The 13,758-nt window shown below is 36.8% G+C and overlaps 1 protein-coding gene across 4 annotated transcripts in view; it reads right to left on the bottom strand.

Annotated features, from left to right (window-relative positions):
* Positions 1-536: 536 nt before the first annotated feature.
* Positions 537-13,758, bottom strand: part of LOC124407674 (collagen alpha-2(IX) chain-like) — a 68,483-nt gene continuing 55,261 nt past the window's right edge. For 3 of the 4 annotated variants that reach the window (XM_046884066.1, XM_046884070.1, XM_046884069.1), the window contains exons 13-21: positions 9,846-10,034; positions 9,534-9,703; positions 8,994-9,164; positions 8,732-8,923; positions 6,889-7,090; positions 4,329-4,430; positions 1,308-1,475; positions 1,125-1,193; positions 537-1,051 (exon numbers count right to left, since the gene is read on the bottom strand). In XM_046884066.1, the coding sequence (XP_046740022.1) occupies positions 927-1,051; positions 1,125-1,193; positions 1,308-1,475; positions 4,329-4,430; positions 6,889-7,090; positions 8,732-8,923; positions 8,994-9,164; positions 9,534-9,703; positions 9,846-10,034 (1,388 nt within the window). In that variant the 3' untranslated portion in view covers positions 537-926. Of the gene's footprint in view, positions 1,052-1,124; positions 1,194-1,307; positions 1,476-4,328; positions 4,431-5,820; positions 5,923-6,888; positions 7,091-8,731; positions 8,924-8,993; positions 9,165-9,533; positions 9,704-9,845; positions 10,035-13,758 lie in introns of all 4 variants that reach the window. The other variant, XM_046884068.1, reaches the window with a different exon arrangement.

The following is a 13,758-nucleotide window of genomic DNA, read 5'->3' as shown; positions in this document are numbered from 1 at the left end:
TGTCACAGATGTCATACTCAATATTTTGGAATCTAAAATATTTATGAAGACCACTATCTATGGAATTAAACCAATGAGGAAGTTGAAGCGAAACATTGAATAGTCTCATTATCAGTGAGCCATTACAGCAAACATCTAGGGCTGATGCGATGAAGAACTTTCCGTAATGCAAATGGTGATACTAATTAGGGATTGTAACTGAATAATTGATTTTCTTGTTCTATTTTCATTCAATAAACCCACATTGTTTGAATATTATGAGACCAAGCTAATCCACCTGTTGTAACCACATAATTATTCAACATTTTATTTTATCTCTCTCATGAATAAAGCTGCAACACTCTCGGCTCTTTAAGACTATGATATTGAATTACCCAACACTCTGTATATAAATATATTATGCAATATCAAAATATAGTGTGGCTCTGAGTTGTGTCTACTCTATCGTAAACTATAGTTTATATAATAGCGGAGATTTGTAGGATAATTTTTTGGAGTTACACGATTTATGTCGTCAGTAAGTTTTAAAGTTCACGTCACTTATGTCAAATTTATTTGACTAATTAATATATATATATATTCCTAATATGTAGCGTTACACACAGTGTTAGCTGTTCAAATTTGTTGTTTCGACAACATCATAGATGCCTAAATCTTACAAGTACCTATAGCCGTAATTTAGTGTCTACACTTAAATGTGAACACATACACAGTGAATTGCACATAAGGATATGCGACTTACGTGATTATGTTAAGTTAACATTCTTCAAATAGTATGTTTCGACAATCACAATGAAGATGTCAAAATAGCACCTATTAAGTTTATATTTGAAAGTGATAATCAAGAGTTTGCTTACACCTTGAATGTTAAGATGAATACATCGAGTATCGCACGTTATTTATACATACAGTGTATCTATGCAATGTTAAGGAGGTCCTTTGTTTGTACCCTGACTATTGTATTGTAGGTAATTGGCAGTTGGATAATTGCAAAATTCACAATATCCTGGCGCTCCTTGAGCACCCGGAGCTCCTCGCATACCAGGAACACCTAATTGAAAACAAATAGTTAAGTACACAGCTATAAATGTTTCACGCAGCTTAGGTAATACGGTCATTCTCACCAGGTCGTCCTGCCTCTCCTCTGTCGCCCTGTCTTCCCGGTGAACCAACTCCGTCATTTCCCGGAGGACCTGAAGTTAGAAGATCACATACTGTATAGTCACAGTTTTTGTTATGAGGGGTGATTTTACAAATTCTATAAAGACGTGATATTATTATTAATTAATTTAATTTCTAAGTTTCACCTGGCAATCCTCGAAGACCTGGCGGACCTTCCATTCCGATGCCTTCAGGACCCCGATCACCCTTGTCACCTCTTTCTCCTTGTGGTCCCTGAGGACCAGTGGGGCCTTGTGGTCCTGGCATTCCAACAAAGCCACGTTCTCCTGGCAATCCTGGAGGACCTGGATCACCTAAATCGGAGACAGTGCATGATCGTTAGGTAAGGGTAAAATCGCCCCAAGTGATAACATTAGTAAAAATAACGAAACAGTTATAACCATTGAATTAAATGTTAGGATGTAAAATGCAGAAAATGATAGTATTAGACTTTTGTTTAAGGATTTTGGTTTCCAGTTTTCAATTTAATAATTGATTGCTGTTAATTAATGATGTGAAGCTAATGTGTTATTTACAGATACTGAACAATGAAATTAGTTTCATGCACTCAATGTAAAGCGTGCAGTATACTATATTTCATTCAATATTATAGGCCCATAAACCATGCTTACATGTTTTCATCCAAGCATTGTATATTAGAGAAAGATAGGCGATGCCAATCCTGCTGAAAAAGTTTGATAGGACATGAAAGATTCTGATAGAATATTGTAGAATGGGATTCAGTAACACGATAGACTTATCAGTTTGTATCGTACATCCGAAATCTATTCTATGATATTCTTTAATACTAATTAATCGTCATCTATTGTATCCTATCAGATTTTTTAAGCAGAGAGGCTACTGTAATATTCCAACTGCCATTTGTCAGAAACAAGCAAAAAAATTATGTATTGTTCACAAACGTACAGTTTTCAATAAATATTTAGATATAGATGATAACGTTCAATGTATTTCTGCAGTCAATAATCTATAAGAAGCTACAGGGTAACATTTTAAAAGTTTCAAAATCAAGAATGTACTAGGAATTGTCTCTACCATCTGACATTCTATGCATGTGTGTAGATTGATACAATATATTGTATAAACTCAAGTATTTTAAATACAAAGTTTATAACAATGAGTAAGCAGATTAAAAGCTCAACATGAAAATCACTGCATAATATGAAAACTGATTTTGAATTCAGGATATAAATGAACACAGTGGAGAATATAAAGAATAAGATTTTCTATAATGATATAAGAGGATTTAAACAGTAAACAATATACGTTATATAAGTCTTTTGCAACAATGTGCACAGTGTTTAATATTTTCTGGCGTTTCAGGAATAATTTTGTGTTACTAATGATCCTAACATATTTTTACCATTCTAGGGAAATTGAAGTTAGGAAAAAATAGTGAAAATAAAACATTTTTGTTTGTGCATAACTTATCATTGGATTTTATTCGATGCTCAGTGAGCAAAAAAAGATTAAAAATAATCAAAAAAACTTGGAATCGGCTGAATGCTTTTAACATATCATAAATTACAAATTGAAACAATAGTTTGGATGACTGCTCGAATTGTTTTTATATCAATAAGTGGCTAACAGTTACAAGGAATTGATAGGTATTGTTACGGTCTTGTGGACCAAATCATTACAATTAGACTCAAAATTAAAGAAATAATTCCACGTGTTTCAAGAAGTATATTCCGAGCCGTGAGAATATTCGAAATCTCTCGTTGCGGATTGAAATAGAATTGAAAAAGTAACCGATAGAAAACGATTGAGAGCTAATGACATTCAAGGACTCATATGAAGTCAAATCGTTGCAATATTCGAACAGAAACGAATGGATAGAAATTGAATTGTTGGAGATGTGCCAAACTTCATTCGAGGTGAATTTAAATTTGTAAGAAACAAAATAGATATGATCTAATTATTTTTAGTTCCTGCGTATTTATACGCATATAAAAGTTTTTTCCCCGAAACGACTAAATTACAAGTAATGTGCAAAATTGAACGAGCATATATAGATTGCTTTATTTTTAGAGAAATTTTTAGTTAAACTCTAACTCTTTTTCGTTATAAACGAAAAAAATATTTCATGGTATAAGATGAAAATGAGTTTTGTAGCTGCAACCAGAAAACGTAGTACCTATTACTGTTCTTTTTTATTGCGGTTTTTTTATATTAGATTTTATTCTAACCATTGTGATAATTTGATGTTAGTGCAGAAATAAATTCATTGAGATCTTATTTGACTGAAAAAGTGTAGTGAACTGAACAAACGAATTTAATATTGCAATAACCAGAAAATATGGCATTGATGACTATATAACGACACTAAATAGTTATGCCTACCAGATTCTCTTGTAATTCAAACATTATTTAACCCTTAGCGGCATAGTTTTAAAACACGTTTTTACGATTTTAGAGTAGTTTTATTCGATTTAACCGGTTTTTTTTGTAATTTTATGATCTTGATATGTTAGAGGATCAAAGTTTACGTTTAAATTGTTTTCATGTTTCGTTAATTTGTTTATAGAAATTAACAAATTCTGAAAAATAGCACTTTTCTTAGAAGAAAATGTATTATTGAAGATAGTTTTAAGAGTATCCTTACGATTTTTGGTAGGCGGGGGTTTTTAGGGTCGCTGATTACGAATCCGTTTTCAGATTTGCAAAATTCAAAATGGCGGACACAATATGGCGGCTGTACACTTCAAATGACGGATTTTATGACCGCAAAACGATTGCAACTGATTTGAAAGTATGGAAAGGATCTTGGGTTTTATGATTTGCGAAGGTCAAACGACTTTTTGCGTTTTGGTCAGCCATATTGGATCCGCCATCTTCAACTTTCAACTTTTGAGTGCGGATTCGTAATCAGCGACCCTGAAAACCCTCGAGTACCAACTTTCGCTCTCGTCAAACGAGTTTTTGCACGTTTCGTATGCCATATTAAATCCGCCATCTTGAATTTTCAAAATTTGAGTGCAGATTCGTAATCAGCGACCCTAAAAACCCGCAAGTACAAAATTTCAAGTCGATAGTAAGTAAGGAAAAATGTGTGCCGCTAAGGGTTAACAAAATCAGATAGTTACTACTTGAAATAAAATTTTTCTTAGTGCGGAAAGGAGTTTTAAATTGGTTGTTCATGGTACCTGGGATGCCCTGGGTTCCGGCTCGGCCGGGACGGCCTTGTCGGCTTAGACCCGGCATTCCGGGTGGCCCTCGTAGCCCATCTGTTAATTCGCTCAGCCTCTCTGTGACACATGCATTTTCGGTTTCATCGTTAAACGACACTCAAAATGTTAACGTCTTCGTCATCTATGTTAATATGAATAATCACGTTCTTCTGTAAGACCATCCTTAGTACTGCAAGCAACGGGATTTACACGTCGAGTGGTATAAACTACTGTGAATTCAAGGGATTTCAGGATAGATATATATGTATATAAATGATATACGATTTTCACGCAAATCGATTCAACAATAGAACCGCATTGATAAACAGAGTGCAGTAAACACGATGGAACCATTAAATATATCAAATAAGAAAAGCTTCACCCAAAATCACTAGAGGGACCAAATGTGTAGGATTTTCGATGAGATCTGAGAAAATGAATTAGATACTAAATCCGGGACCATTTACTAGCTCAATAAGCTGTAATACCTTCTTTCTTGAATGGAAACCTCCCCATTTTTATAGCAGGTTCGGATTTAGGACAATTGTTTAGTTACGGGTATTCATATCTTTAATTGTAGGTTCAGGCCCAATAAGGCCCAAAATAGTTTTTTTTTTATTACAGTTGATTAATTTCCTGCAGGCAAATATTTGTCCGTAATCAGACGCATATATATTTGAGTAGAGGAAATTATTATTACAAAAATTAACTTGCAAATCACAGAGTTCAAATTGGGACTGGAACCAAAACGAAAGACAGATTTTCAGAAGTAGAAAATTGCCCTGAACTTGAAAAGTTGTTAGAGAAGAATTTCATTAAAGGAACAGATTGGTTTATGTCTCATTGGGCTCATTTTGGGTTTGTTGGACTTCAATTGGACTGAACTCAAAATGAAAAATACACGCAAAAAAGAAAGAAACGGCTCAAAATTAGAATCTGCTGTAAAAACGGGTGTTATTTAAAAAAATCATTGATTAGGGCCGAACAAAATTAGGCCTGGAACCGATATCTTATTCTTCTGTCTGATTCCTGTTAGAAATCCTAAACATTTTATCAGGAAAAATTTGTCGTGAAACGTTCCCCATTTGAGATGTCTAAGAATTCTGTCTTTTTTTTATGCACCCTGTAAATTGGCTTGCCTTTAGTTTTGATGCAAAAAAAAATGAATTACGTACCACACGCACAATTATTATACACCTCGCCTAAAGCTCGAGGACGTGTCGTTTCTATTACTAAGTTACTTACTTGTAACAACATGTGATATTATTATTCGTTGCATGCCAATTTTTATGGTATAGGTATACTATGTGCACAAACATGTAAATAACGACGCCCAATATCCCGTAAACCCACAACAGTGCAACCACCACCTAGCAATTACAGACTAATATTATTTATTGTGTAGCAAATGCAAATGCAATAACGGCCAGGATTGTGGAACTCAGATCGACTGTAGACTGTGTTGTACCTGGGCGGCCTTGCAGACCAGGAGACCCGATCCGACCAGGCCGACCACGACCAGGTGGTCCAGGTGGACCCTGCATCAGTGATGTCAGCTCGCTCATCTGTTCTATTTATTTCATGCGAATAAGTGCGACATCTTCGTTTAATTTAACCATGACATATTTAAGTTTCCTTTTTTTTTTTGCAAAATGTTATTAATATGCAAGTAATGGATGGTTGAACATAAGTTGCAGTTTTTTGAATTTGTAAACGGTATGTTGGTATAGCAAGCTGAATGATCTGAAAATAAAAAATGTTCTAAAAATTTGACAATTTTGCAATATCGCGAACAAAATGGACAAGATGTGTCCCCTGACACCTTGAAACCGTATTTTGTCTAAAACCCTTTTCTATTCTTATTTGTCAGCGTGTAGCTGAGCTACGTTTTGTAACGCCAAATAAACGTAGTCCATAGAAATGCACATCATTTTAGGACTAGAAGTTTTTTCGTTATTTATAAATTCTGAAACAAAAGAACTTTATGACTTAATTTATATATTGTACGAAGTACACGAACGATGCAATTCTCAATTAAGTGCCTTATATTCTGAAAATAACGTTTTAGATTAAGCGCAGACTTCATAAGTTGACTGTAACAGAATTTCGCATAGATATCTATGCTATTGATTCCAAGATTCTACTGTTTTTATGAGTTTTGTAAATATTTTCAAAGTTTACTTGAATACGATTTTAAACCAGTTTAGCTTCGCAATGTATTTAAAAATACATATTTTGCTCCGTATATAAGCTACCAATCACAGGATTGCTGATACATGTTTATAATCAATGCGATGATTCATATATGGCATAACGATATTAACGACACACGGAATATCAGTCGAAAGACAAAATAGAATCGGGAATACTTTCTTCTTCAAGATTACGTATCTTTTTGAAAAATTTCTGAAAATAAATGTTCAGGTTTTACATCACGCTGTTACATCTGAACTGTATAATATTATAACTGGCATTTTTCTCATCATGTACGATACCTCGATAAACCTAGTAAAATTTTAGCGTTAAAATATCTCACCTCTCAGTACAGTTGCACAAATATCACGAATTTCCGCGTCACTGTAACTTCTTCCGGGGGTTCCCTGAATTCCAGGCATGCCCGACTGTCCTCTCTGTCCTGGCGGCCCCGGGAGTCCTGGAGCTCCCTCTTTCCCAGGCATTCCTGGAGGACCCATTTGTCCTTCCGGTCCTCGATCTCCTGCGGCACCTCTTTCACCTGGCTGTTCAATAGTATAATTTAACAATCGCGAACTCATTCTCGGTAAGCATCTTACGCGATTGTTTTGTACGTGCAAAAGGAATTAATACTTTAGGTTATTTCGTGGTAATATACGTACAGTTTGTCTATTCGGTTTTGATATTCTTGGCACTAGCTTCACATCGCAAAATGCAATGTTCCAACAATGCTCAATCTAAACCGGATGCACAAACCATAAATTCGCCTGCATTTATGTAATTCATGGTACATTTTAGCGATCGACTTGGTCTTTCGCCGGCAGTTAGGCAACCAAAGTTGCATACAAGGTGTACGCGGGCAGGATGACGCGTTGTTCGGGGCCGTTCCAGCCGTTCCAGCCATTTGGGGCACCGTGCGTGACAGTTTACAAAAAATGACCCCTTGAAGTGACGTGCATGTTGCTAGTGCAGCGTATATTATAATACATTCCACTCTTGCAAAAAATGAAAAAAAAGAGAGAAGAAAAAACGTCGGTGGATAACAGAGATGCATAGAAACAAAGACGTTTCTGCATGGCGGTACCAGTTTACTTGCTGACCTTAGGACCCAAGAAATCAGTGGAAAATTGAAAAATTTCATTCAAATCAGACTTTTTATTTCGGGAGAAATAATCTGGATGTCGCGGATCTCATAGCATAAGCTGATTTTCATATTGGTCGATTACTGGATGGCTAGTACAATTGGCCACTCCAATCCACGAGATGCACTAAAATCCTTTGATGGACCGACAAGCGACAGGGCGCGGTCGTGCGCGCATGCAAAATACACTCGTCCTGATGAGAACATTTGTGCGCTTAAATATAGTTCACATGAATATGCAGCTTTTTAAATCATCCATGTCACATTTACACGAAATAACCCGATATGGATGCTATGTCTTTTGTTTCGCAAAATGGATGGCAGTGTGGTTACACCTCGTGTATAGCTGATAACCAGTTAGTGGTTTGTAGTGTAACAGTAACACGAGTAGTTTCGACTAGCGGTGAAAGAACCTGTACTGAAAATTCCAAAGTAGTCATAATTGGAAATACTCCAACGATTGAGATGACAATTATTCAGCTTTAGGTATAAAAAATTGTAGAAAGGGGTGATATTCTTCGAAACAAAAGAAACATTTGAAAATAAAAAAATATACAATCGTTCCTGTACTTACCAAACTGAATATTTTTATATGAGAGAATATTCATTTGGGATCATTTGACACTAATACTGTTAGCATGTTAAAGAAATAAAACTCGTTGCTAACGATTCCTGTAAGTATATAGAAAACCCCTCCCCCCTCCTGCTCTTCTTCTCAATATTAAAGTAGATGAAGATTTATATACGTTACCGCTTTGACTATCAGCTATTCTACCATGCCTTCACGGTCTACAGACATTGAACGCATTATTTCATCTGTTCTAACCACTTTCGATAGCACTCATACGCAAATACAACGACCTTGTCGAAGTCAATAAAAATCGATTCTTCATTAAAATACATATGACGCCTGTCACGGTGTGCCTACGTATTCAAGTTCTCAGATTATAAATTCAATAACATTTCTGTTTAACACTTTTTTTCATCACAATAGGTTTCGTTGTCTTCTACAGAGAAAACTTTGAAAATAATGCAACATATTCACCATTCCTGGAGTGCCAGGGTGTCCTCGTGGTCCACTAACACCCGGAGTTCCACCACCATCGAGAAAGACACTATTCGTACTCAACATGTCACCCGGGGGCCCCGGTGGTCCCGGTGGACCAGGAGGTCCTTGTCTTCCTTCTAGTCCTGGCAGGCCAGGGGGCCCTTGTTGTCCTGGTACGCCTGGACTCCCCTGTAAATATACATCTCGACAAGATAAAAAAAAAAACAGGACTTTAACCGGCACAAGAAGAGAGACTTACTGAATTTCCTGGTGTCCCACGGGGTCCAATGGGCCCTTGTTCTCCGGGTTGCCCGCTATCTCCTTTTTCACCAAGTTTTCCCGTTGGTCCAGGAAAACCTAACTTTCCTATTGGTCCGGTAGGACCTTGAGGGCCAGGATTTCCCGGTTCGCCTGGCAATCCGGATGGGCCCTGAAATATAATTATATGTCTTTGAATGATGGCATAAGAGACTATAAATTTTCAAACACAAAGGGACGTGGGGAATTCTATACTGTTTCACTTACTTAGTCTAAGACGGTCGCTATTCACAATTCTGTTGTAAGCTTAGCGTGTATGAGTAGTAGTACTTTCAAACATAACTAACGTACAATGGTTATGGAATTGTAATTTTCAAATTTTGAAGATCTTATTTTGCACGTAAACGACTTAGCGAATGGACTGACGTGACCTCAATTTGTAAAAAAAAAAATCTGTCAACCAAATTGCGTTAGGAAAGCGTAGATAAACCTCCCTTGTTAGTCTTTAATTCCATATAATAAACAGATGCGTATAAAATACCTGCATTCCGTCGGAACCAGGAGTTCCGTCAATTCCAGGTGGTCCAACAGGACCCGGAATACCGGGTAAGCCTGGCACTCCACTTTCTCCTTTAACCCCTGGTAGTCCGTCTTCACCCGGAGAACCTGCAGGTCCCTCAGGTCCACTGATTCCCGGATCACCGGAAAGTCCTGTAAGTAAAAAATAATATCTGGTGAAAGGCTAACATTATCAGTATTTAATATGGGAAAAATCTTAAGCCGCTGAGCCAAGGAAACGGTGCCATCATTGTAACGAAGGCATATAATAAATGATCTGTTGCTCCAGATTTACCCTTTGACCCTGGAGTCCCTGGCGCTCCAGCTGATCCCGGAGGTCCTGGAAGTCCTGGAGAACCTTGAGCACCCGGTGTTCCGGGGAATCCTAATTCTCCTTTGGGTCCTGGAAGGCCTGGGATACCGTCTTTGCCCAACTCTCCGGGAAATCCGTCTGATCCCGGATAACCGCGTTCGCCACGTTCTCCTGGAACGTAAAGAACTAGGAGTTAGTAGCTGCAGACATGATGGATTTTTGACCTTTGAATATTTAGTCAAGTATGAACCAGATTGTTAAACTTATCTGGATAAGCTTAGCTTTTTTACAACAGGCTTCATCGAATGATCACAGTTTTAGTTCTCAATGACTAACTTTCGTTGGTTGGATTTCCGAATTGGAAAGACCAGAGCAAGTTGTCGTACGAGAAATGGAGTTTTGAAATAATACTCGATACCGAGGAGAAACGAATACGCATGAAAATAAAAGGATTTGAATAATAAAATAGAACGTTTTCGAATAAAGTGTATCTAACTAATTGCAAGTGTAGTGAATTCAATGATTCAACAACTAGTTGAAAAATTCACCATTTCATAGATCATCTCCACTCAATACTCACAATCCATCTTACAGCCAAATTTTCTTCAAATCGAGGAAGCCAACATTTTCTGCGTAAACGCGAACGGACACACGCAAATGTTGGATACTGCTATAAAATAGTTGTGTGAATGATAAAACGTGTTTCGAACTCTAAAAGAGAATTTTTTCGTCCGAAGTGATCTTTTTCGCGATGACAAATACAATTGGCACTCCGCTTTACGATTGTCCTAATTATAGAAATACTCAGACGATTTTTGATTAGCACAGCTTTAGCTCGGTCTACGATTATTTCTAAGTGCCCGTTAACTTTCGGTCGGACGTAATCACCACATCGGTTTAAAACGACTCGTTTCCACAGGAATAAGGAATGCGATTCGCCATTCGTTGTTACCAGAACGATGGAGTGGCACTTCTCTCGTGTTTCGTTCTCCGTGATGCAGGTCAGCCACGAACATTTAACCGATCTATAAAATTATAGCATTCCTGTTGCTCTAAAGTCAGTTAATTCGTCGGATAGTCTAAAAAAATCAGGTTATTTCGGTTTCATGCTACACTCTCTGCGACTATTTTTCATGACCCATTGATGACGATTGTATCTCACTTTATTCTGTGGCATATTGTTGAAGTTATTTTAATCACGTATGTATTACGACACTGCCCTTCGTCATGAAACTGCAATGCCACTGAAATTGTTTCATGTTGTTTCACTTGACAAAAACTTATATCGTGAAGTAAGTTTTGACTAATAATGATTTTATATTTCATCCGTATGACATGCTGTTTTCAGATTCAACATTCTTATAAAAAATTGTACCTCAAAGAAGTAGGGACGGTAATTTCGACAACTTTCATGATTCAAACGAAATCTGACAGATTATTTTGCGGAATGGCGACTCTGGTCTTAATATCATTAGACCAAAGCATTTATGACATTGGAATGAAAACAGAAGACTTTTGACTTCCGCTCACTCACAGCAGGAGTGTCATAAATCCGATCCTTAAATGAAATACTCACTATTGCTTTAAGACACCTCTGATACTGCTAATTCAAAAACATTACTGACTATCTTCGATCGACTTCAACTAGTTCAGGATTTAATTTACGGGTAAAAAATTTCGTTTATTTGCGTCACGGTATCGTTTGTGTACTAGATGTATGTGATTGGTAGTAAATAGCAGTGGCCATAAAGAGTGTCACCATAGATTGTCACAAATTGATCTGTAATAATTATTTCCAGTGAAGACATGTAGGTCACCGATGCAGCGATAGTACATACACTACGGTTAACAGATTGAATCGCTTTTATATTATCTATTTGATGACTTAATATTGGAAATTCTGCGCAGCGGAGTGTTCTGATGTCGATACAGCACTCGTGACAAATCTACCGAGAGATTTCTGTAAAACTCGCCGCTTAGTGCCGCTAAATACGCATACGAAATGCATTTTAAATATTTATAACAATACTAACTGTAAGTATAGCTTTCGTTTTCTATCTGCTGAAGTTGAGCGGCGAATTTTGGAAAAAAAAATCATCGTATAAGAAGCGTAAAGGGGAATGCACGTTTCAGTCTTTGCAGAATAAACAATAGAGTCGGTAAAAAAGTTTCAGTTTTTTAATCAATTTTGAAGTCATAATATGCAAAACTAATCCGTAAGAAAAGATTTCGGGTATTTTCCCAGGTTTTAGACACTCTATTTTTCGAATCTAATCGCAAGGTAAGTTCCATAGTCGGCCATCAGGTGTGCAGAAGACTTTAGCTTTCTTTAAATTTCAAGAACAAAATCAATAATTGATTCTAAAGTCGAACACTCGTGCATCCATGGTTTGAAATTTCAGACAGATTCAACTATATCAACTCAGCAACTCACCGAATTGCTTTTAATTCAAATTTTAATATTCGCAAAACGAGTTCAATCCAATGCAAATTATTTAGCGTTCGAATAGCTATTTATGTGGCATGCCCGTACACCGCCTGGTTTTTTTGGCAAGGATAAAGATTTCAGGACGAGCTGAAGGCAAGCCGGAAGCGAATACTGAAATTATCCGAGCCAAAAAACGGTTTACGGGCATGCCACATACAATATTTTTTACGGTATGGGCATTGAAAAGCAAAACGAAGAGTGAGGTTATGTCGCGATCTGTTCGACGAAGCTACTTTATTCGTCAGTTTGGGATGCGCACTTCGAACTGCGCATCAAAACTGCGGAATAAAGACTTTATTCCACAACTTTGTTCGCTGCCGTATAAAGCGTCACTGTACGGAACGAAAACTGCCACAAAAAGTGGACTTTTCAATGCCCACCGTAAAAAATAATTTTACTCTTTCTTCGTGTATTGAAACACATCAATAAACGTTAATAGCAAAAAGATAAGAATTTGTGAACAAAAGAAGACTGACTTCATAACATGTAGACTCATGTCGAGAATAAGGTATTGTTTGGTAATTCCAAATAGATACTTTCCACAGATATAAAATATGTATCTTTTGCTGTTCAAAAAATTATATTCATCGATGTCTTTTTAATTTTATTTGGAAAATCCTTTCGATACAAAACGTTTTAGATAAGCAAGACGGCTTAAGCAACGCCGGTGCTCAGAAGTAATTCAAATAAATTATTCATCAACGCTAGCGACCTTTTGGCGATTAACGTTCGTTGGCAATGTGTTTCTCGATTAGAATACTCAGCTGCGCGGTCATACAAAAATGTAATTTATAGCAGAGCTAATATTATTGCATTGTGCCTGTCAAGGCTCCGCACATCATTTGACCAATGGAGAGTACCGGCCAGCTGAGTTTTTATTTAACAAAGTCACTAGAATACGAACACTGATACGTCTATGCTCGTCCTATGCACATAGAATAAATTTACGGCCAACGATAGAGTTTTGCATGGCCTGTTTTAATTCACAAAGCGATAAATGGGAAGTATTTTACGTTTCTTTTACTCCCGAATACAGCTTAATTTTCTAAATTACGGATGAGCTGTTTTAGCATCTGCGTCAAGCTACTTTGCGCTCCATCTCAGAAATTAGCATAGCCTGGTTAATTGAGATTTTGACGTCATCGCTGCATTCTCGCACGCTTCACCATGGTTCTTGATACACATCTGAAACACTTCAGAGGTTTTTTTTAAACCCGTTAAAGTACGGAACTGAAACCGTCTGCGTTTATGGGAAAAATGTGTATGTATCTTTTTATCTTCTGTAATTTCTTCTACTACTAAACATTTTTTATACTTTCATCATTGGGTTCACGTTACACAATTCTAGAAACTTTATTATATCAAATTAAACCTCAATGTGCTGGTGATGAAATGAAGTTCATTTCT

Source organism: Diprion similis, chromosome 6, assembly GCF_021155765.1.
Source record: "Diprion similis isolate iyDipSimi1 chromosome 6, iyDipSimi1.1, whole genome shotgun sequence".
NCBI lineage: Eukaryota > Metazoa > Arthropoda > Insecta > Hymenoptera > Diprionidae > Diprion > Diprion similis.
The sequence above is the reverse complement of the archived record's forward strand: the minus strand, read 5'-3'. Positions and strand labels throughout refer to the sequence as shown.